At 39.2% G+C, this 25,713-nt stretch overlaps 1 protein-coding gene across 2 annotated transcripts in view; it reads right to left on the bottom strand.

Annotated features, from left to right (window-relative positions):
- The window catches only part of FRMD4B (FERM domain containing 4B), a 253,347-nt gene that overhangs the window by 125,960 nt on the left and 101,674 nt on the right, over positions 1-25,713 (bottom strand). For both annotated transcript variants that reach the window (XM_034440592.3, XM_034440591.3), the window contains exons 2-5: positions 11,993-12,058; positions 9,983-10,077; positions 5,655-5,747; positions 2,573-2,657 (exon numbers count right to left, since the gene is read on the bottom strand). In XM_034440592.3, the coding sequence (XP_034296483.2) occupies positions 2,573-2,657; positions 5,655-5,747; positions 9,983-10,077; positions 11,993-12,058 (339 nt within the window). The remainder of the gene's footprint in view (positions 1-2,572; positions 2,658-5,654; positions 5,748-9,982; positions 10,078-11,992; positions 12,059-25,713) is intronic.

Genomic DNA, 25,713 nt, shown 5'->3' with positions numbered 1-25,713 from the left:
TCTGGAAACACCCTTGATGATAATTGGGAATGGAAAAAATAAAATTGCCGCAGTCATAAATTTATATAATTTTAAGGCACACACATACTTAGGTTATTGAATTCTTTGTGGTCAACCACAAAGGTATCACAGAGCTGCCTTCTCTATAATAGACAGAAAGGAGTAATCAAAACGATCAGAAGATTTATGTAGGTAATTAATTTATGGAAAATAAGTTGTCCTAATGGCTAGTGGTTCAAAGGATTTTAAAAGAGGATGAACTAAATTAACAGAGGAGTTGATTACAATTCTTACAATAGCAGACTTGCTAATTCTATTTGTGGCTTTTCAACAATTAGATCTAACAATTCCCTGATTCGCCAGTCTGAATATAATAAAGGCTCTTGGATGCTCCTAACCTCTAACATTAGAATCTGTTACATTGGCTTTGCTAGACGATCTACAGAGACTTACAGATCAGCAACGTCCTGCTCTTGAAAATCAATCAATGTCTTAGTGGCTAAAATACTACATACATTGGGCAGAAGTGAGTCACGAATGCTAATTCAGTCCTTAGGGAGCAAGGCTAGATTACTTTCAATCTCACTACCTACCAACTCACTCCCTGCCTCTGTGTTTGAATGACATGGGAATGAGCAAAAAGAAGTTTCGTGTTATAATGCAAATACTTTTTAAAAATACATTTACTGCGTTTTTGGAGTTGCCACCCGCTTTCAAAGGCACCTAGAAAAACTGGGTTTGGGACAGAATGTTTCCCTTGGGCTGACTAGCTGGTTCCACAAGAAACCACAACTGGCATCATTTATTCCGATACCAATTAGTACACACCTAGTTAAGTGTAATACGTTGTTCTCAGTTCAAAGTACATACAAAGCAGTTAAAACTTTCACTGTAGTTCTCTACAATATTTGTAGTATTAAAGATCAGTGCGGTTATAACCTGCTCCTCTCAATCCCAAACTATAAAACAACAGAGGAGCAATATAATGTTTATATTCTGAGTATACAAGGAGTCCTGGATTTACAACTGTAATGGAGCCTGGCCCATCATGGTCATAAGTTGTGACAGTTGTAAAGTGGGTAGCCCATATGACTGACCTGATTTTAAAAAAAATATTTTTATGATGGTTGTTAAGCAAATGCAGTAGTTGTAAGGTGAACACCACTGTCATTAAGCCAACGCTACAATTGTTAAGGGAACCCTCTGAAGTGTATTAACTGAAAACCAGAAGCAAATGCCTGTTTGTGGCAAAGAATCATAAACCACAGTCATATGGCCCAGGATGCTGAAATGAGACATGGTAGTGCAGTTAAGAGCTGTGGTGGCGCAGTGGTTAAAATCAGGGATGGTATTCACTTAACTTTGCTACCGGTTCGCAAATGTGAGCATGCGTGCACTCCGCACATGCACAGAGCCTTCTATGCATGCCACATGCGCATAGAATCAAAAACAGGATGTGATGACGTCCGGGCGGAGCCTCCCGCAGCTGCCGCTACTGGTTCACCTGAACAACATAGAACCGGCTGAATACCACCACTGGTTAGAATGCAGTTTTGTAGGCTAATTGTGCTGACTTCCGACTGCCAACAGTTCGGCAGTCCGTTCGAGTATCATCGGTTCAAGGTTGACTCAGCCTTCCATCTTTCCGAGGTGGGTAAAAGTAGGACCCAGATTGTTGGGGGCAATGTAGTGACTCTGTGAACCACTTAGAGAGGGCTGTAAAGCACTGTGAAGCGGTATATAAGTCTAAGTGCTATTGCTATTGGTAAATGGCCATAAATGCAGGCCGATTTTTGAGCTCCTGAAAAGTGGTCAGGTGGCAGCCAGGGGAGCGGCCTTCAGAACTTCAGAATCAGAACAGAAATGCCTTCTGGGGAGGGGAGAGGCACTAAACAAGTGGTCATAAGTCAAGGACTTCTTGCATAAAGATGTAAATATTCTTTGCCTACCCTCACAAATAAATACACTGGTTTTCACAAGTCATTTGTACTTGTTCTGGATATGCCCACAACTAATGAAGGAAAATACGTTCACAATTCATTTGCCTCAGGTAAAACTGTTCTGCACTACCATTTTTGGAAATATGACTTCACAATGGTCAAGACACTTATTTGACATGGGAAAAAAAACTTCTCTTGACGTGCTGGTGAACAGAGTGGTAGATGTTGTGATTTTGATGCATGCTTATAAGGTTTCTTAAGAAAGCTTTATTTATACATTCTTTTCCAATGAGGGAATTATTATACAAGCCAAATCTTCCACAGTTTTCTTTTATGTACACATTTAAAGCAATCCCTATCCACCCCAAATATTCCTTTATTTAACTTTTCCTCAACCCTATTTCTTCATTATGGATGACACCTGCTCTATTTTGGAGCCTGTTACTCATTCTTTGTATTTGGGAATTGATGTGTGCTTGCACACACATGTGCGTGAGAGAAAGAAAAAAAATACATTTCCTTTGGTTGATGGGGACTTAAATCTAGAAGTGCATCCATATAATTCAGCTACTTGTATGTTTACAGCTATTGAAGTATAATCTGCAGTTGTATGGAAAACTGAGCTAAATTACCTGTTGCACAGAGGACTTTGCATTGAGGAAAAAGAGTTCGACTGTAGTCTTGTCCTTCAGAAACGAAATGCTTTCTATGTAAAATCTAAAAGAGAGGGAAAGAGGGATAGTTTTACTGCCTTGTAATTGTGCAATTGTAAATCAAAGGTTAAAAATGTTGTACCGCAAATCAGTTCAATTAGCACTACGCAAAAACATTTGTACAATACGTAAAACAAAGGGGAAGGCTTATCAAACCTGTGTATTGTAAAAATCAGATTCTTGTTTGAGTCAGCAAAGAAATTCACTCCCCAAGAGTATTTTTTCAATGAACCCGTAAAATATCACTGCAATAAAAAGTTACAAGCTGAAAGAATCTATCTATGTTGCACACATGTTTTCAAAGAGAAAGAAATCAAGTTGTCTATAAAATACATATTTTCTGATATTGTTGAGTATCTGATTTTTGAAATGTTTAGCTGAGATATAATAGATAAGAACAAATAGAAGAAAGAAGGGACAAGCTACATTTGGAGAGATGCCATACCTATTAGGCTGTTTGGTTCTGGTTGTAAACATTTTGGCAATATATCAGACTGACATCAAGTGTTTTTCCATGGTAACTTAGCAGTAAGTTAGCTTATTTAAGACACTGTTCTTATCAAGCTGAAAACCCAGATGTTGAGTTTAGATCTGCTTATCTGGTCTCTTTACTTTCAAACAATAATCACATGGAGATTTGTACCACTGGACCTACAGTGATTTTAGGAGACAGCTAATTTGAAATTGGGGACAGAAAACGACACTCAAAGGGAGTGCAATTTTGGTAATTCTGCAAATCAAAAAAAGGAACTCTAGGCTATAACATTCAAATATATATCCAAATTTGTATGTAGCAATTCCCATTCACTGCACTGTTATTACTTGCACCTGCTGAGAAGTCATTTTCAAAAGTGAAAATTATAAAAATTTATCCATTCTCTTTCATAGCTGAAGGTGCTGGATTAGAAATGATCTCAACTGAAAATAACATTGGAAAGGCATTGGATGAAACTGATCTTATGGAAGAGTTTTCATCTAAAATGGGGGTATTAAATGCACGGCCTGCGGGCCGGATGCATCACAACCTGGCCACGCCCACACCCATTTTAGCGAAGGGGGAAAGTCACGTGATACGTCATGTGACAACAATGGGACGCCGTGAGTTTGATACCCCTGCTCTAAAAGATCTAAAAAAGTTTCATGTCTGTAAGTATTGCCATGTTATTAAATTGTCAGTTTGTATTCTCTTCAGATAGCAGATGAAGATGTAAAAATACAAGGAAGTCCTAATCATGAGGATAAAAACTGAAGAACGTAATTTATTGCTTTGCTCTTTTCTTTCATTTATGAAATTTGATAACCGTTCTTTCAGGGCTATGCCACAGATTGAGAATTCTTCAAATAAAATCAGATATACCAGGAACAGTGCTGATAGGTTATAAAAAGAGTTGCACAATTGTCCAGGGCCACAAAAACTCTAAGGCCACCAATGGATGTAACCAAGTGCTTTCCTAATTATGCTATCACAATTATGAAATATTCTCCTCCAAGACTCCCAAATATTCCACATTTGCAAGACTGTGTCATTTTGCTCACCACAAAACAAAAAAGACGCTGATGTCTAAAAAAGAGTATAGAGAAGAGCAACAAAGATGATAAGGAGTCTGGAGGCTAAACTGAACAGCTAGGTCAACTAGACTTGTTTAGCCTAACAAAGAGAAGGCTTAGTGCAAGGGTGTCAAACTCAAGGCCTGGAGGCTGAATCTGGCCCACGTGGTGCTTAGAACTGGCCCAAAGGCCTGCCCTGGAAACAGTGAACGATCGGCCCGCAGTGCCTCTGCCAGTGAAAACAGAGCTCAGGAAGGCCCTGTGCATCCTCCCTGAGCTCCTTTTTCACTGACAGAGGGCTGCAGGAGGCAGTCGCAGTCAAAAACAGAGTCTCCATGAATGACATTGAACTGGGGATGCCCACCCCGAGGTCAAACACAACCCTGATGCAGCCCTCAATGATATCAAGTTTGACACCCCTGGTTTAGGGGATGACATGATAGTCATTTTCCAACACTTGAAGGGCTGTGTCAGGGAAGAGGGGATTGACTTGTTCTCCAAAGCATCTGAGAGCAGGACAAGAAGCAATGGATGAAAGCTTGTCAGAGGGAGATCTAAGCTGGAAATAAGGAAGAATTTCCTGACAGGGGGAATGATTAATCAATGGAATAGCTTGCCTTCCAGAGTTGTGGATGCTCCATTACTGGAGTAAAGATTAGACAACCATTTATCCACGATGGAATAAGGACCCTTGCCTTGGGCAGGGATTTGGACTAGAAGACCTCCAAGGTCCCTTCTAGCCTTATGATTCTATGAGATTAACATCACATCAACATTGATTTCATTTCAATATGTGAATTCTGGTGTTCTAAGCTTGCTTCTCTTTCTACAGATGTTTCCTTGCCTGGCTAAGTAATATCATCGGTGGACAGGGATGATGGTGGGTGTAGTATTTTGCTACCTGCATATACTGTATGTAGTAGCGTGTCTTACCAGCATTTGCTGAAGTAATTTTTCTTCCCTGATTGCTTTTTGGGTGGCGTATATCCTCAAGATTTGACAGTAGCTCATTTTCTATCGTATTATTATTTTATTCTCTGTGTGGGAACCTTGGAAATATGGAGTTTGGTGGGAGATATTTTAGAATACCTCCAACCCTCTGAACATATGCAGTCACAACACATATGGAAGACTAGGAAGTTCCTTCAAAGGTTTTCTTTAAACTGTATGTCAAATGTAAAAACGCTAGCATACTGAGTCATCTTCTTAAGGCTTAAATATAAAAATGACCACATGGGATGACATAGAGTACTAGTTTGGAAGTGATAGGGAAATGTGACAAACACATGTTCACGCAAATGTCATCCCGTTAACTTTTTTTTAAAAAATTGTCCTAGTTATTTGTCATTGATAATAACAAAAACCCATTAATTCTTTTTTTAAAAAAAACATTTTGATTACAAGTGGAAATTTCATAGTGCAAATTTATTTTGTATTGCCTAACCATACTTACCTGACTGCAAAAAACAAAGTTGCCGGACCTGGTTTCTTAGGTAAATCATGATCCAGAACTCTGTGATCTAACTGTAGCCAGACATTGTGTCCCCTGAAAAATATCAAAACAGAACAGAAAACATAAGAAACCAATGCTTTTAATTCACACGGTTGAGACTATTTCTGTAGAAATGAAGTTGGCTAACTTGTCTATTTTCCTCATTTCATTTATTTATTTCATTTATTTCCTACCTTCATTGCAAGCAGAGATAATGTAGCATTTATAAAGTGCAATCTTATCCTTCCTCTTAATTAATGGGCTGAAATACAGCTAGACCTCTACATACAGCCATTTGTTTAGTAACTATTTGAAGTTACAACAGATTGAAAAAGTGACTTATGACCAGTCCTCGCACTTACGACCGTCACAGTATCCTAATGGTCATGCAATCAAAATTCAGATGCTTGGCAACTGGCACATATTTATGACGATTGCAGCATCCCTGGGTCACATGATTGTCATTTATGATTTTTTTTTAAATTTCCCAGCCATCTTCTTATAGGCGAAGTCAAATGGGAGAAGCTGAATTTGCTTAACAACTGCATGATTCACTTAACAACTGTAGTGGTTCGCTTAACAACCACAGCAAAATGGTTATAAAATCAGACATGATTCATTAATAACCGCTTTGCTTACTAATGGAAAATCTGGTTCCAACTATGATTGTAATCAAGGACTACCTGTAAGATTGTGAACAGGGGCCAGAATGATATACAGGACTAGTAATTGCCATGCATGTAATTGGTGTAGCTTTCTCAGAAAGTCTAAAGTGGCAGCCGACTGTCCATTCAAATGCAAATGCATCAATTCTAAATAGTAGTTCAAAATATGATCAGAGACTCGAGATGTAATAAACTGGTTATTGGTTACTTTATCAAATGTTTAAAAACTGGTTTCCAAATTGTTTGTACTACCTAAAAAAGGAAATTAGGATTTAAGTCAGGGGTGGGTTCTATTTATCTTTACTACGGGTTCATAATGGGAGCGCACACGCGCAGAAGCTTTTGTGCATGCACAGATCACCCACGATGACGTCGTGGCAGGTGGGTGGGGCCTCCCGCCGGTTTTACTACCGGTTCTATAGAACCAGACAGAACCGGAAGCAACCCACCACTGATTTAAGTTCTCGAGCAAAAAGGAATTACCAGCCTTCAAAGTCGTATTATAGCACATTATTAAATCAAAACAAACTGAAAGGCAAAAGCTATGCCTTTTTTACAGCCTCATATACACCAGAGGGCAGTACGGTGTCTCAGTGGTTAAAATGTTGGGCTTGTCAGCTGGAAAGCCAGCAGCCCAGTTTTGAGACTCAAGCACCAGCCCAGTTTTGAGACTCAAGCACCATGCAATGGGGTGAGCACCCATCCTCACCCCAGCTCCTGCCAACCTAACAGTTTAAAAGTGAGTAGATAAATAGGTACCACTTCAGTCAGAGGGTAATAATGCTGCATGACATTATGCTGGCCGCATGGATTGCGGAAATTTCTTCGGACAGCACTGGCTCAATGGCCTTGAAACAGAGATGACTATATTTATATTTATGACTTATTTATAACTATATTTAGGCCTCGCCTAAATCTTCTCCCTTTTAAGTATAAATTTTAAATTTTTTACTGTATTTTAAAATATGGGTATTTTAAATTATGGGATTAATTCAACCAAATTTATTTAATTCATTTTATTCGATTTTAAATTTTGTATATCTATGTGTTTTATTTCATGGCTGTGCACCGCCCTGAGTCCTTCGGGAGTAGGGCGGTATAGAAATTCAATAAAAAAAACAAAACAAAAAAACTAGTGGAGTAAAATATGCAGGGACTGTTTTATCTTTACCTTTTATACACCAGAAGAATTAGGCATTCTCATTATCACTAACTGGGTATGAAAAAAGTTGGAATCCAATCTATCTGGATATCACTAGGTATGTAATGGTGATTCAATCTTCATTTGTTCTTTTCACACCTACAATTTACAATGGCCTACAATGAATTTATAAATGATTTTTTTTTGAGAAGAAAAATAAGCATGAAGGAAAGAAAGCCTTCCCCATTAAAGGGTATTGCTATTACTCATCGGTGCTTTGACTGAACAATATCTGTGTCACTGAGTCACACACTTTGTCTGATAGAAAAAGTTTAAGTGGCATTTTCTGCTATAATAGGGAATTTTTTAAAAATAGGGTTTGACTGCCCTCTGGAGGTTGCAAGTTCATAATCAAAATAACACAAAAAGGAATGTAACATCAATAGATATTAAACTAGAAAGTTGTTAAGACGAAGAGAGATTTCCTCTTATGTTCAGACTTATGTTTTTAGGAACTTTTTCTCAAATAGGAGCAAATGTACCAACACCTACAAACTCTATTGACAGAATTTACCTATAGAAAAGTTGAGAACACCAAGCAACAAGAAATCAATCATTCACATAGCAGAAAATACAGTATATGCAAATAGGCATACAATTTATTTTGCTTACATACAGTATACATGGCTGTATGTATAACAAGTAAAATGGATGTTATCAAAAGCTGACTGGATGATGATGATGATGATGATGATGATGATGAACTTTATTCATTAAACATGAAACTCGGTCAACCGAACATTCAAAAATGCATCACAAATACCATTGACTGGTGTTAATGATTGATACAGTTGCTGCCAGCATCCTAGATATCAAATAATAATAATAATAATAATAATAATAATAATAATAATAATAAGTAGTAGTAGTTAATCTTTAGTGAGATTCACAGCCTTTGAGGCTGGTTAATAGCTCAGCAGCTCGAGTCCTAACCAAGGACCTAGGAACTGTTAAGGTATCGTCGGAGGATGTAAGCTGTTCCGAGTAAAGTGGTTTTTTGTAGAGTCAAAATGTTCAAGTCTGGTAAATTTAGAATTTCTAAACAGCGGGGTAGCCCTTTGGGTATTGCCCCAAGGACTCCAATTACAATCGGGACAACACACAATTTCTTTTTCCACAGTCGCTCAACTTCAATTTGCAAATCCCGGTACTTTGTGATTTTTTCTTTCTGCTTATCTTCAATCCGTGCATCATCAGGTATTGCAATGTCAATGAACATGTTTTTTCTTTTCAACTATTGTTATGTCAGGTGTGTTGTGGACCAAGTGCCTGTCAGTCTGAATCCTGAAGTCCCACAAGATCTTGAGTTGTTGATGATGATGATGATGATGATTATTATTATTATTATTATTATTATTATTATTGTCAGTACACAGCATATGTACAATGAGATTGGTCGAACTACCTCAGTGCATCCCCCCCCAACACAATACAACTCACAGTGAAGACAGAAAATCCCTAACCCAATAAATCATATTAACAAAACACCCAGTCCTATTGCACCAGTGTGAACATGTTACACATTGCGCCGGCCCTGCAGTCATCATATTACATAGTTATGATGTCAGGAGTCTGACAGCCCACAGATAAAAACTGTTCTTCAGTCTGTTTGTGCAGCTGGCTATACTTCTATATCTCCTTCCCAATGTAGGAGGGTAAAGAAGTGATGACCAGGGTGAGAGTCGTCCAGGTCAAATAGACAACCATTTGACTGGGGTGATATAAGATCCTCCTGCCTAGAAGACTTCTGAGGCCTTTTCTAACCCTTTGATTCTATGTTCTGTAGTGCTTCATTGTTTCGTGACTGCATCTTCCCTGCTCTAAATCTTCCCCTGCATATGAGGAGGGAAACATCAACTAGCAATCTCATGTGTGTCAACAGCACGGAAATTAAGTTGGAGTGGAAAAATAATAATTGGAGGAGAACTATCTAACCAGCCTCTTCTCCCTTCCAATTCTTGAGTGTGTTTAGCTTAGCTTTCCCCAATCTGAATGTCCTCCAGATGTATAGACTTCAACTCAAAAATCTTTTAACAGTGGGCCAGCTGGCTAAGCTCTGAGAGTTGTAATCCAAATATCAGGCTGGGAAAAGCTATGTAATCCCTAAGAAATGCTGTTTAGTAGGTGTCTGAAATATATAAATAATGTTAGCACCATACTGACCTAGACTGACCTGGAAAAAGTTGAGCTGGATAATATAACAATAAAGCAAAATAAAAGGCATAGTAGTTAACACTATGCATATCCAGAAAGCAATATTTTTTGCTACAATCATAAAAGAAGCAAACAGAAGGCAAATTCTATAGTTTGGAAACTTCAGAAAATAACTGAAGGCTATGTTATTATATAAAAATAAATCTGGAAATGCTAGTATATATTATGACTATTCAAGTGGTTTAAAAATAACTGCATGATGTACTTACATATCATCTATGAATGTTATCCCAAAATATTCCTTTTCTTTGAGGTTGAAATGCGAAGCCACCAAATCCAATAATTCCCGTGACAAAAGTTTAGGCTATAGGCAAAAAAAAAAAAAAAAGTATGTTATTCTTGCAATCTCTGTGTTCAAAACAATATCAAATTATCCTCCCTCTGCTCTCCCCCCCCCCACATCTGTATTAATAAGACTTTTGGAAAAGTTTTCTTTCTTTCCCATATGGCTATTTCTCTTAAGGGTTTTAATTTAGGGTTGAAAAGCAACTTTTATTTTCACAGTAATGGGGTTGGAAGAGGCACCTCTTCCTGGTTTACATGTCTTTACAAGTAATTAAAATTATCTATTTAAAATTATTTCAACAAACTCCACGGCAACATTCAAACCAAATTCTCCTTGTAATAGCCAAAGTAAAACTGACACACAATGCAAAGTAGACCATGCTGATCACCTGTACAATGGTACCTTGATTCTCATTGGTAATTCGTTCCAGAAGATGTGCTGAATATTAAAACGGACAGGTACCGAGAAAACCACATGACTTACCACATGATCCCATATTTTGGCTGGAAGAAATAGTCATGAGGCAAGCCAACACCAGCAAATTCTTCCTTGCATGTCAACTACAGGGAGAAAGATGAGTGCCAGGACAAGATTTTCGCTTCAAAACATGTTGAATACCGAATTTGATGAGTTTTGAAGCAGTCGAGTGCTGAGGTATGATGTATAACAGATGATGATGTATAAGATGTATAAGATTCTAGAGGCAGGGAGGCCCTTGGTGACCCTCTAATACTCTCAGTTCACAGTATGAATTTTGAAATAATTCTGACATGTTGCTGTCCATCATCAACCAAAGTTGAGTCCTGAGAATGTTGACTGATTCATTGCTGAAGAGCAATCTCCTCTCAGAAATCTCTCCAAATGTTTAGATGAAATCTACTTGCTTGAACCCACTAGCTATAGTCCTTCTTCAAGAACACTAGAGAATAAGTCTTCTCCAACTACTGCTAATGATGATTACAAAAATATCAGCCAGGTTTCATTTTGCCTTCCATAGAGATGACAATGTTGCCTAACTCTTTCAGCTTGTTTTCAGCAGGTTAAATTTTTATATTACTGATCTTCATGATTGTCCTTCCTCTAAATACAGGTCATGGTCAACCTGTATTGCGACCATTTGAAGTTACAATGGCACTGGAAAAAAAATGACATGACCGATTCTCACACTTATGATGGTTGCAGCATCCCCATAGTCATATGATCAAAAATTGGGTGCTTGGCAACTGGTATGTTGCAGCACTACAGGGTCATGTGATTGTGATCTACAATGTTGCCAGCCAGCTTCCAACAAGCAAAATAAATGATGCAGCTGGATTCGCTGAACGATCCTATGATTCGCTTAACAACTGGAATGATTTGTTTAACAACCATGGCAGAAACAACTGTAAAATTGGGTAGCACTCACTTAATAACCACCTTGTTTAGCAACAGAAAGTCTGGACTTAATTGTGGTGGTAAGTCGAGAACTACCGTACACTAATTTGTTGATTTCTTCGTAAATATAGTACCCAAAGCACTCCAGAAACAGTCAGTCCTGTTAAATTATTCTCATCCTCTGAACTAGCTACAATGCCTCCCCTTTTTCTACTGAAGCTACTGTCATATTGGGGAGTGAACTGGGGAGCAGGCCTGTTCACCTTTTTTTTTTGAGTGTTTTGAACTTCAAGCAAGCATGAACACAACAGATTTCTGTTATTTATTAAAACATTTTCTGCATGAGCTTGAAAATAGGTTGCTGCATGATGTCGCCAACCTTGTGCCTGACCTTAAAAAAACTTCTGTTCTGTTTAATTAATCACAGAGAGAGGTGTCACATTGGCCCAAAGTTTAAAACATTTCTTTCAAATAATTTTTGAAGCATGATCATTCGCCCTGCTGAACAGATCAACTGACAAATCGGTGCTACAGAAACAATAAAACTACAATGTCTCACCTGAACTAGTAGCTCCAGCTTCCTATCATCCAGAAGCTGTACTTGGCAGTGTCTCCCTTCGGTCATCTGTAAAACAAATGGAAGAGCATTAACTGTAGAACACTAATGGATTCTTACTCCAAAGGTACACCATATAAGCCCGTTTTGTATATTTATCTGTTTGTAGATGCCCATTTACCGAGGTAGTCCTCGACTTACAATCACAATTGGGACTGGAAAATCAGGAGATATAGGGCAGTTCAAATGAGTATAAAGATTTGCAAGCTTAAGTTCTCTATAAGAATCTGGCCAATTGACCGTTAAGGGAAATACGCAGGAGTTAACAATAGAAAGGAATTCAAAGTGGGCTGGACTTAGATCTCTTGTGAGCACTCGTGACTTATGACGCGTTTGACCCCTCCCTCGGGTTCAGCCTGGTCATCTCCTACACAGAATTTCCATTGTTAAGCAAGGTGGGTTTTAAATAGGTCGCACCTGATTTTATGACTTTTTTTTTGCCATGGTTGTTAAGCAAATCACTGCAGTTCAGTGGTGGGTTGCCCCCTGTTCAGACCGGTTCGCAAGAACTGGTAATAAAACTGGCGGGAGGCCCCACCCACCACCCCAGATGTTGTCATCGGCGATCTGAACATGCGCAGAAGCAAGGCGTGTGTGCTTGCTTTGTTCACACACGTGCGCGATCCCGTTGCGAACCGGTAGTAAAGATAATTAGAACCCACCCCTGCTGCAGTTGTTAACCAAATCACACGTTTGTTAAACAAATCTGCTTCCCCCGTTGACTAAAGGATGTTGGGAGCTCACTGGGAAGGTTGTGAATGGTGATCATATGACACCGGGATGCTGCAACCGTTGTAAATACAAGACAATTGCCAGCCACCTGAATTTTGAGCACGTGACTGTGGGGATAAGGTATGAGATGGTCATAAGTATGAGATGGTTGTAAGTATGAGGACAAGTTATAAGTCACTTTTTTCAGTGCTGTTGTAACTTTGAGCAATTGCTAAATGAATGGTTGTAAGTCGAGAACTATCTATATACACATATACACCCATATGTATAACATCATAACAGTATCATTGATCTGCTTTTTCCATCATTTCTGATCTAAGTCAGTTTTTATCTCATGGTTTTGTTGTCTAGGGTCCAAGTGAAAGTATTTCTCACGTGGTTTGTGGTAGTCTCAGTGGTTCAAGTGGTTTAATTATGAGATTTTTGTCTCATCTATAAACTGTACCCCAATGGTTGCAAACAAGTGGATATAAAACCTTCCTTTCTCGCCACCCCAGCCTAATTCATAAACAACACTGGAAATCTCGATTGCCATCCAAAATGTCATCTTCCAGGCCCTTGTTCAAACTTCCTGATGTTCTTATATACAAAACAAACATGCTGAGTTTTAGCTTAGGAGAATGTATGGGCTCAATCTATGTGATTTATAAATTATGATTTCTAGCTTGATGAAATAAGTTATAAAATCAGTGTACTGATAATTTTTATTTACCGCATCTAAAATGGACTAGGACAACTTTCCCCAGTCTGTCAGAGATTCTAAGACTTGATAATACTCCAGAATTGTAACGTCAGGCAAAGGTGTAAGGAAATTCTAGAAGTGTAATCCTGTTGGATCTGGAAGATGTCAGGTGAGTAATGGTGAATTAGATAGAGCAGTGGTACCCAACCTTTTGAGCACCAGAGACCGGTTCTGTAGAAAACAATTTTTCCACAGACCAGGGGTCACGGTTTCATGCTCTACCTAAATCCACATATGCACTGATGAAGTTTTGCTTGCTTGCACGGACCGGTTCCTAACGGTCCATGGACTGGCACAATGTCTGCAGCCTGGGGTTTGGAGACCCCAGAATGACTAAATGTGGTGAATTTGCTCCACTGAAGAAAACCCAAAGGAGTATAATTGTTTTTCTGTCTTAAAAACTCTTTTATAAGTTCAAAATAGTGCACCATATAAAATGATGGAATTCAATTCATTGTTAAGACAAATGATCTGTACAAAAAAATTCCATGTGGCAAATGTTACAATAATAAAGATGACTTTCCTGTAATACGATGATACGAGTAAAGGCACAGCTTTAGCAGTGAAAATCTGACTTCATGCTTGCAACTTCAGATATGTGATATAAACCCTTCAGGATATTTTTGCTAGTCTACCCAGGAGCAGCGGGATGCTTTGATCTACCAAAGTTGCTGTTTTAGGCAGTATTTTTAGACCCCACAATGTCAAGTTATACTCCAGATGTATTTAGATGCTATATAAACAGGAAGCCCCAGGGGGGAAAAAAAACCCCAATTTAGGAAGTAAAAAAAAGCAAGAATAAACCTGTATATCTAAATACAGAATAGTATCATAGCAAGGAAGATTTGGAGAATTTTTTAAAAAAAATAATAATATAGAATTCTGATTTATTCTTTGCTTGATTTTATTTTCTTGAGGCAGAAACATGTTTGAATTGGCATGTTCTGTCACCCTCTCTTCTTTTATCATAAGACTGTATTTTCATGTTCCCAAAGATGTTGTATTTTTAAATAAGCAAAAATGCCAAGACATATTTGGAAACAAATTACAGTATGCACTCTCTCTGTGTGTATATTTATTTTGAGGATATATAACTGTCCACTGCTTAGTTAGAATCAAATTACCCTTTTCACTCACTTTGATCACCTGTGCACAAACAAATTCTTTCCCTTCTCCTCTGGCAGCCAAAACTGGGCACTAGAAGGCCACACACAGGGTACCAAGGGGCCGTGCGCAGTCCCCTGCGCCCAGGGCTGAAATCCAGCAGGTTCTGACAGGTTCTGGAAAACCTGTAACGGAAATTTCGAGTAGTTCGGACAACTGACAAATACCACCTCTGGCTGGCCCCAGAGTGGGGTGGGAATGGAAATTTTGCAGTATCCTTCCCCTGCTACACCCACCAAGCCAGACCACACACACAGAACCGGTAATAAAAAAATTTGGATTTCGCCACTGCCCGCGCCCCATTTTTGGCCTGGACGGCCTCCTGCAGCAACCTACTGGCCAAAACGGGGCACCCCATTTTGCTGTAGGAGGTGTCCATCCCAAATCCCCCCACCCGAATGGCCGGCCCACAGAGGAGAACTACAATGCTGATCTAGCCCTCGAAGAAATCCAGTTCGACACCCCTGCAGCAGAGGGATCAGGCATTCAGTATTACTGAAAAGATTTTAAAATGATAAAGCTAAAAAAAATGAAATGTACTACTGAAACTGGCAAATGAGATGTTCATATTCAAATAGAAATCCAAAAGTAGATAAGTCTTTCAGCTTATGTACTTTGGGACAAGTGGAGTGATTGGTTATCCACATAGCCCCAGAGGCATTTTGATGACTCTTGTCCTCCCCCAGGTATGATGGCTGTAAAACCCCAGCTATTTGAGGTGAGGCATATCAAAGTGAAGGGGACACGGTGGCTCAGTGGCTAAGACACTGAGCTTGTTGATCGAAAGATCGGCAGTTCAGCGGTTCGAATCCCTAGTGCCACGAAATGGGGTGAGCTCCCATTACTTATCCCAGCTTCTGCCAACCTAGCAGTTCAAAAGCACGTAAAAAATGCAAGAAGAAAAATAGGGACCACCTTTGGTGGGAAGGTAACAGCGTTCCGTGCACCTTTGGCATTTAGTCATGCTGGCCACATGACCACGGATACGTCTTCTGACAGCGCTGGCTCTTTGGCTTTGAAACGGAGATGATCCCCTAGAGTCGGGAATGACTATCATATATGTGCGAGGAGAACCTTTACCTTTATATCAAAGTTAAAAAGACATATTAATGTTAAAAAGTAATGAAACTCCCAATATACCAGCTGCACTTCTGTGACTGATACAGTTCTGTGCTATTTGCAACTTTTGGACACTGAAAAACCACTGAGTACTGGTCTCAGGCACCAAAAAGCTGCCTGGACTAAGGTACATGATTTCTGTAGCTGTAGTGGAGAATTCACTGCCCTTCATAATTGATTCACTAAGCCTACCACCTTTGGATATGTCCACGGCATTGGTGAAATATAAAATTTGTTACTACCGGTTCTATGGGCATGGCTTGGTGGGGGGTAATAATGTGACTGGGTGGGCATGGCGTGGCTGAAGAGGCTGTAGAAAAAATGCTTTTAAAAGGCTCTGACAATCCCAGCTAGCTGCGCAATCATTAGAGGCTTTTTTTTTTTTTAACTTTTGAAAGCATTTTTTCTACAACCTTAAAGATCAACCTTAAAATGCTTTTAAAAAGCCTCTTCGACCAAAGAGGTTGTAGGAGCCTTGGTAGTACAGTGGTTTAATGCACCCTGTTATTAACACAGCTGCCTGCAATTTCTGCAGGTTCGAATCTTTCCAGGCTCAAGGTTGACTCAGCCTTCCATCCTTTCTAAGGTAGGTTAAATGAGGACCCAGTTTGTGGGGGCAATAAGCTGACTTTGTATAAATATACAAAAGTATGAAGGCTATTGCTTAACGCATTGTAAGCCGCCCTGAGTCTCCGGAGAAGGGCGGCATATAAATCAAATTTAAAAAAAAAATGTTTTTAAAGTAAAAAAAAAGCCTCTGATGATCGTGCGGCTCAGCTGGGCATGGGGGCAGGGGCAGGGATTTTTGCTACCGCTTCTCCGAACCACCTGCCGCCATCGCTACTGGATCGGGCGATCTGGTCCGAACCGGGAGCATTTCACCCATGGTCCACAGACAAAATTTCCGGGTGCTCAGAATTGCAATTCCACAACATCTGGAGGCTACAGGTTTTACATTTGTGGTTCACACGAAGACTGTTCTGAATTCTGTTATCTTCAGAGACAAAGCCAACTAGAAATATGAATTTGATTTTCTTTCTGGCTCCAAGCAAAAATGATTTCATTTTATTTTTTTCAGAATTTACAATATCTCATTAATATCATACTTGCTGCTTCTCTGTTTTAACGTCTGTTTCATGCTTGCTAGAGTCATTTTGCATTTTAAAACATGCTATATCATTTTAATATAAATTTAATTTTAAAAACTAAGCGTTTCATTGCAGGTTTCCTTGGAAACTCATGTTTGAAAGCCCATAAACTATAAATAATTAGTGAAAAAAAATACCGTCTTGAATGGGAGTTTTCTCAATTTTTTTTTTTTTTTTAAAAATCAGAATGCTGGAAAAGTTTGGTTCAGTTGTATTTTATGAGTGTGCATTTAATTATTTCAACAACTATTTCAAGACGGTTATGTGACAAAATGCAGACAGCAATCTGCATGAGCTAATTCTATTGGCATTATTTCTGATTTAGCTCAAAGAGATCGTGGGTTAGAGGGCAAATGCATTACATACCGATTTTAAATTTTCAACATCCCATAAGGAACTTTTTTTTTAAAAAAAATCTCATGTCCATTTTTAAAGATCCCAAAGGAATCTGCCCATCCTCCAGCTATTTAGCTAAAGCAGTTAAGCTTCTTGTGGAATGAATGGCTGTCCGATTTAAGAATGGTTTATCTCATATTAGCCTAATCCTGTTGGCAGACAAAAAAGAACATAAACCAGGTTAATTCACTCTTAATTGAAAAGGAACAGCATCACTGCAGAAAAGCTTTATCTTGATTAAATTTAAAAATTCATTACATCAAACTCATATAACCTAATTTTGGTTAATGTCTACCGGCAGATAAAAATCTTCATCCTCCATTTGGAGTGAATTTATTCTCTCCAACTACCTAATTTACACAAAGCTTAGCAAATTTGCCAGGATCTTCTTAACACTGTTAATCTCTCACATCTTTCCTTATGACTACCATATGACCTGTGAGTAGCTTTGAACTTTCCTCACTTTCATCTAACCACGATACAAATATGCCTTAGCAAAACATTTTATTCTACTGTGTCCCCATGAAATTGTCTCAATTTCTTCCCAGCCCTCCTGTGAGGCAGGCTCAAAAGTCAACTATTGTACTGGTATTAAAGCAATGTTTTCTATCGTAAGCTAACAACAACCAACACCATCTGCAAAGTTTGTAAAATCTGTAACGTTTTGCTACCCATTCTACCAAAGGTGTAAGTGACCAGTAGCAAGTGCAATCAGAAGGGTGCTTATTGTTATTTCACTTCTCCAATTAGCTGAGTTTAGTGATTATTTTCCCCCTAAAAAGCTGGACAGAACATCAACACCTTAAATCAGGGATGTCACTCGTGCCATCACAGCAGTGTCACATGACGTATCGCAATTCCCCCCCCCTTCGCTAAACCGGGCAGGGGTGTGGCCAGTGTGTGATGCATCTGGCCCGTGGGCCGCGAGTTTGACAGCACTGCCTTAAATTGTGCCAGGAGATCTTTCTGCACAGCCATCATGTGATCATTGTACCTGCAACTGTGAGCAACCTAGACATATTGTAGCATTTTGCATATGTTTCCATTTCCAGATATTTTTCAAGGGTTGTTCCACATAAAGCATATTGCAGGAGGCAAGATTAGAGGTAACCAATATATGAATAACTGTTGCTAAATTCAGCCAACTCAGAGAGGGATACAGCTGGCCCGCTAGCTGTAACTTCACTAATTCTTCATCATGATTACCACCTGTGAATTGGCATTGGCAGGGTAAGGTAAATGGCTTTCAGATTGCAAGACTTGCTCTTTTAGAAAAAACAGTTCTGTCCAAAACAGAATTCACTCTTTTTCCCCAGGTCCACTTTTCTCTTTACAAGCAACTCTTTTGTCTTATTTCTGACATCCAAACCATGATCAAAACTAGGCAATGTACCAGCATGCTGCTTACTTAAAAGAATGCCATAATTGAAAGCTGTTGAGTGTTAAAGGAAAACTAGCAGTGGCTAAACTCTGTCACTTCGTTTCTGAGGTAGATTATCCACCACTGTGACCAAAACAGCCTTGAGTTCCACTGTTCCAGATCTTGACTGAAGCGCTGACTGAACTGAATCAGTGTAAGTTTGATACAAATATACCTAGAGTTGCAAAGCAACTGTCCTCTCGATTACTTTAGCTAGGAACTGAATATTCAGAACTGGCCTATACCTACAGATATGGGAACGTGTCTTATTCTAAAGAAAATTCCAATTACCACCTTTAACATTGAAAATGCAAAAGAAGGGGACGACAGAAAATGAGGTGGCTGGATGGAGTCACTGAAGCAGTAGGCATGAGCTTAAATGAACTCCAGAGGATCGTAGAGGACAGGAAGGCCTGGAGGAACGTTGTCCATGGGGTTGTGATGGGTCAGACACGACTTCGCAACTAACAACAAAAAACATTGAATTCAATCCAATCCTGGCCAATTTAATCACTCAAAAAGAAGATCAAGCACGAAGTCCTCTATCTACATGTCCTCTATCTTGAGACCCACATGCTGAAAAGAATCCCAATGAACTAAGGGAACAGTTGCCAAGACTACCACTCTATAACCTGCCCCTTTAGTAGAATCCAAGCAATGGAGGAGAGGCCACTCAGTGCAGGTACTCCTCACTTCTACTACAACCATAATTGGAATCAGAATCTTAGTGGTTGAGCAAAGGGCTCATTAAAGGTGATATCATGTGGTTGCCTCTTTTGTTCAACAACTGCAATCCTGGCTCTCCTAGTTGTGGTTGTTAAGTGATCCCGCAGCTCATTCAATGGATGGAGTCCCAGGTGAAAAGTGTGGGGTGCCTCTGTGGGAAGGGAGATACATCCTAGGAGGCTCCTTAAGATTTTCAGCTGCTGAGGGAGACATACATGGCCTATGCTGAACCTCTCACAGTCCCCCACCCCCAAGAGGCACTCCACACTCAGTTCCACGCTGCTCCTCTCTTCTATGCTTGGATTTTAGCTCTTCTCTTCTCTAGGAGCTTGCTGAAAGAGCTGCCTGCCTTCGGTGCATGAAATGGTATGCCCAGCAGGGTGCAGAAATGAAGCTCAGATCTTCAGGATGTGAGCTCTGTTTCTCCATTCCTTGCATGGAAGGGAACACCTTCAGCAGGGTGGAGAAATTGAATTCAGCTAATGAACCATGAAGTCTTACAGAATGTTGGAGAAACCAAACTGACCTGTAAGAAAGACCAAATGAAGTACAGAAAAAGAAACAGAGGAAGGCAAAGAATTACAAACCCATACATAAAATATAATTAGAAGGCAAAGCAAATAATAACAAAATTCTGGCAATGGCTAAAAGCAGGAAAATTGAAGAAAGAGACAGAGTGGCTAACTCTGGCTGCACAAGACAAGGCTTTTAAGAAAAAACACATACAAAGTTGAAATTGAGAAAACATCAACAGACAGCAAATGCCATATTTGCAAAGAAGCTGAAGTGGACCACCTAGTTTTCTGCAAGAAGATTGCACAGAATGTCCCTACCAGCAATGGCATCACAAAATAGCAACAGTGATGCTTTAGAACAGTTTTGGCAAACCTTTTTGGCACTGAGAAGCCAGAAGAACAACTGGCCAGTGCACATTCGCGCACCAGGAAAATGATCTTCCGGTTTCCAGTAAGCACATGAGCACTGGCCACCTGGTCTTCTGGTTTCTGGAGCGCATGTGTGCAAAAGACCAACTGGTGCCCATGCGCGCACTGGAAACTGGAAGATCATCTTTCTGGCATGTGCATGCATGCTGGGCGGCTGTTCTTCCGGTTTCCGGTGCTCCCGCGCACTGGAAGACCAGCTGGCCAGTGTGCTGGAACTGGGAATAGCAATGGGCAATGGCTCGCGTGCCCAGAGAGATGGCTCTGCGTGCCACTTCTGGCACATATGCCATAGGTTTGCCATCATGGCTTTAGAATATCTACAAGAAATTCCATTTGCTTGCAACCATATACTAGACCAGGCCTGTCAAACTGGTGGCCCGTGGGCTGGATGCATCACACGCAGGCCATGCCCACCCTGGATCCGCAAAGGTAAAAAACATTGCAATACGTCACAATATATCACATGACGCGATCAAGTTTGACACCTGTGAACTAGACAAAGTAATAGAGAATGAAGAAGATAAATTTAGAGTTCAACAGACCAGCACCTACCACATCACATTCCAGCTTTAACAATTTAACAGTTGATAAGAAAGAAAAGAAGTCTGGATAGTGGACAAGGGTGTATCTGGAGATAGCAGATTAGAAGAGAAAGGACTGGAGAAAATGACAAAATACAAAGATCTGGAAGTAGAATGGCTGTGGCCAAAGAAAGCAAAGATAATACCAATAATAATAAGTATATTGGGTGCAATCCCAAAACATCTGGAGTACCACTTGAACATCATCGGCATTGGCAAAATCACCATCAGTCAATTATGAAAGGCAGCTTTATTTGAAACAGCTTACATCCTGCAACAATAGCTTTAACACCATCAAACATCCACATCTGCCTATCCCAGGTCCTTGGAAAAGACTCGATACAAGAACAAAAATGCTAATACCAGTCCAAATATCAGGCTGACCATGCAACCAACAACAACAACAACAATACAGCCACTTGGCTTGGTGCTCAGAGTAAATGCCCACTTGTCTATGGTAAAGGCCAGGCCTGAGGAGAGGGGGGTACAGCCGATACATTATTCTGGGGCCCATGGAGCTCAAAGGGGGCCCATGAAGGGGAAAATTTTGCAAAAACAATTGATTTTGATGATGTGATTTGCAATTTTGCCAGGAAAAAGGCTAGGAAAACACCTTTGTTTAGCAGAATATAAATGCCATTACATGTCAACTATAATAATGGTTATGAGCTTGTAATCAATCTAGTATTAAACTCATTGCTTATGTATATTGTTTCATTATTGTTTATATACTAATGTGTATTATTGTTTTTATTAACTTTTACAGAAGTACCTGTCCTCTTTTTAATATATTTGCAAGTATGTTTGAATGTAATTAATAAATGTACAATTATGACATTATTGATTTATGTGTCCATGTGTAGGTGAGGGGGCCCATATTAGTCTTGTTCCAGCACTTAATAATCCTCTCGGCAGCCCTGGCGAAGGCCATCTTTGGCAAGGGATCAAGTTTCCATGAGCAACATAAAACAACATTTTCTCAGATTGAGGTGGATTGAGTCCCCAAAGGAAATAATACCAGGAAAAGGAGTTGGCGCTTTATCTTGCAATTTTTTTCCAACAAAAAAAAAACCCTGCACCAACAGCAGAATGAGTTCCTTATAGCAGCCCAATGAAAAAGTTCGGTTCTTGGAGTCAATAGGTTCGTTCTGGTAGACTCTGATAGTCAAGATTCGTTTCTCTTCTCCTAATTCATTACCTAGCCATTGCCTAACACCCCTGTAATGAAATAACACCTCTTTAATCACAGGTACTGGGTGGGCCCTGTCGTTGGGCACATTTGAGATATTGAATGCTTGATCATAAATGGTCATGAGTGTAGTGTGGCCAGATACAAGTACCAGAAGGCAAATGATGGCTTGCTCCTTGCCACCTTTTCTAGCCTTTTTCCCAAACTACCCTTAGCTCAGTGTAGATATCAAAACAAAATCAGGCACAGGTTTATTTAATTGTGGTCAAGCCAGACGTCTCTGAAACCAAATGTGAAAATATCTTGGGTGGGATGGTTGGTGAATCATAATTAAAATGAGCTACAAGTAGGAAAACTGGGTGAGCTTTGTCTTCTGCTGGACCACTGGTATCTCTCTCCAGTGCTAGCAGCTTTCTGTGAAGAGCAACTGAAACTTAATTCCTTTGGGATGAGGTTTTCCACAGTTATTTTGGCTGAGAAGTATTCACTCTGGCCTGATCTGTGAGTTATTTTGGGATGGTTTCAAAACTATCCAGTGAAATTGTAGTTTGATTCAGTATTTTTCAGTTATAATATGTTGGAAGAATTTGGGAGTTTTTGAACAGGCCGAGAAAAAAAGCAACGAGCTGGTTTCTGTAGCTGAGGTGGCAAAACAAAACAAATAAAAATAAAATGTTTACGCAAATACTGAAGATCCCTGGAACAATTTCTGCACCAAGATGATTCAAAGGCAGTGCTACGAATAATGCATACATGCATATACTTGCTGCTTCTGCATAATTTTATTTTACTTCTAGTGACTATGCTACATATATTTTTTAAAAAAACTTGTAATATATTTCATGATTGGGGAAATCAGATAGATGGGTTTCTTGAATGAAGATAGCAGCTAGTCACAGGCAGATCACAATGTCCAGCACCAGAGAGCGCCAAACAAATCTCCCAATAAATACTGTAGGACCATCATATCTCTTTCTTGAGTTTCTATCTGCTTTAGATCCTTTTCTTTGTCATTAAAGTAGTAACCAGAGGTGGGTTTCAGCAGGTTCTGACCAGTTCTGGAGAACTAGTAGCAGGAATTCTGAGTAGTTCGGAGAACCGGTAAATACCAACTCTGACTGGCCCTGCCGCCATCTATTCTCTGCCTCCAGAGTCCCAGCTGATTGGGAGGAAATGGGGATTTTGCAGTATCCTTCCCCTGGAGTGGGGTGGGAATGGAGATTTTACAATATCCTTCTCCTGCCACGCCCACCAAGCCACGCCCACAGAACCGGTAGTAAAAGAATTTGAAACCCACCGCTGCTAGTAACCCACACAATAAATACAAAGATATATTTTGTATATATCAGTTTGTATCGCAGTATGTCAGTAAAATATGGAAATAGACAAAGAAAAAAATATTACAAGTATTATCAACTCTCTTTTTATTTGAACAATGACATTTCTGTGTTTCTTTTTAAGGCCTTATGTAACAGAATGGTTTTTTTGAAACAAAAGAGAATCATTGGCATAACACGTTGCATAGCATGTGAAATATACATACGGAGTTCAACTTGCATCACATCACATCTTCCCTTTCATTCATACCGGTGTTATGTATGTATGAATGTGTGTGTGTGTGTGTGTGTGTGTGTGAATGAAATATATAAGAATATATAGGAATAAGAAACACAGGAATGCCATTGTTCAGAAGCACATAAATAAAAAGAGAGTTGATGAGTTTTGTAATGTTTTTTCTATTTTTCTATTTTATATATATGTAAATAGCATATTTGTTTGTGTGTGTATATATAAACAATTCTGAACAGCTGTAAGAATGTATTTAGAAAACTGACAGAGAGCAGTTCATAAAATGCTTCTTAACACAGAGCTTGTAAACAGTCTGCACTGGAAGGTGGAGTAAAACATATCATGAGTTTAGAGTCAATCCGTTGCCATAAGAGATGCAAGTGTCCCAAAGGTGCTTTTTCAAGAGGCAACTGGACTTTCTGGTTTTTCTTTGAAGACGTTTTGCTTCTCATCCAAGAAGCTTCTTCACCTCTTGGATAGAAGTGAAACGTCTTCAAAGAAAAACCAAAAAGTCCAGTTGCCTCTTGAAAAAGCATCTTTAGGACAACCATGACCTGGATGACTGAGAATCTCCATAGACAAGAGATGCAAGTCCAGCCCCTTGTGAGTACCACTGGCCCTTTCTTAGAGCCACTTTAACACCGACCGTTAGTTCACTAAATTCTTGGGTATAGGTAGCAGCAATAAACTCTTCTGTACTTTGAACTTAATGAAGCTCTTGGTCATTTGCACAAGACCCACTAAAATACTTGGTGTGCATCTGATTAACATGGCATTAATTCTGGGAATTATTTAGAGCTGTATATAGCACATATATCCCATCCAGTGATATCTGCACTACAAACCATAGTTACAAGTAAAATGCTCCCAAGCATGTTTTGTTCCAAAGAGTTATATTTGTATCTCTTGGGTAATCTCAAGAGATTGGATAATTCCTATAGTAACAGAACAGAAATATTGCCTCTGCTTGGTTATAAAATAGCTTAAATATTCAGGGAACCTAGGTCTATTCTCAGCTTTGCAATTAAATTTTTCACCCGTCTCCACATAAATTGACATCATGAACAAGAAATACAGGACTAGCAGAAAGTATTTATTAACTTTATTCCTAGGCATCTTCCAATGAAAGTGTCAGAAAGTTTCTACATCTTCTAACTAGAGGGTTCTAATTATATTAATAGTTCATGGTAATTATAGCCCCTATTATTTGGACAAATCTGTTGGGATATTTGAAAGTGAGATAATTCCAGTATCCTAGGTGCTAGATAATTTGCTCTTTTTTTACAAAGAACTAGTAAGGTTTATTTGGTCTGTTTACAAATATTTTGCTAGGAAATATTAGATTTCTCTCAGAAGTTATCTTTGGAAATTATGCCAAGGAAGTCCAACATGTTTTGGACTAAAATACATTTTTTTTAAAAAAATAACAATTATTAAATAAATGCATTGAAGGATTTGTGATTTCCTAACAGGAATTTTATAATTTTCTTTTCCTTACTGATAAAAAAAAAAGATTTTTATGCACACGAGAGAAGCTTCAATTTGACAAGGTTTGATTGCCTTTGTCTCTCTCTTTCACACACTCTTATCCACCCACATATACACATAAATAATGGATTTGACAGGGTTGAAATTTTGAAATCGCTTAAATATCTCTTCTAAAAGGTTTCTAATGAAGCGCCACACCTGGCCTTGTTGTATCTTCTAAGACCAAGAACTGCAGTAGAGGGGACAGAAATGAGGAAAAGCAGTTTTCATGAGACTCTTAATGGTGGCAAACAACAAAGGCCGATGATTTGCTGTTTATCCTTCTTTGGGAGATCACTATATAATTATTTGCTTTCAATAAAATGATTCCTGAAAAGGTTCCAATATTGTAAGGTACATAATGAAACCTACCTGTGAAATCAAAACAAACTGTGACTTATTATCAG

The sequence above is a fragment of the Pantherophis guttatus genome, chromosome 2 (genome assembly GCF_059756535.1).
Source record: "Pantherophis guttatus breed Tessera chromosome 2, ASM5975653v1, whole genome shotgun sequence".
NCBI classification, from domain to species: Eukaryota; Metazoa; Chordata; class Lepidosauria; order Squamata; family Colubridae; genus Pantherophis; species Pantherophis guttatus.
Note: the sequence above shows the minus strand (reverse complement) of the source record. Positions and strands in the feature narration are given on the sequence as shown.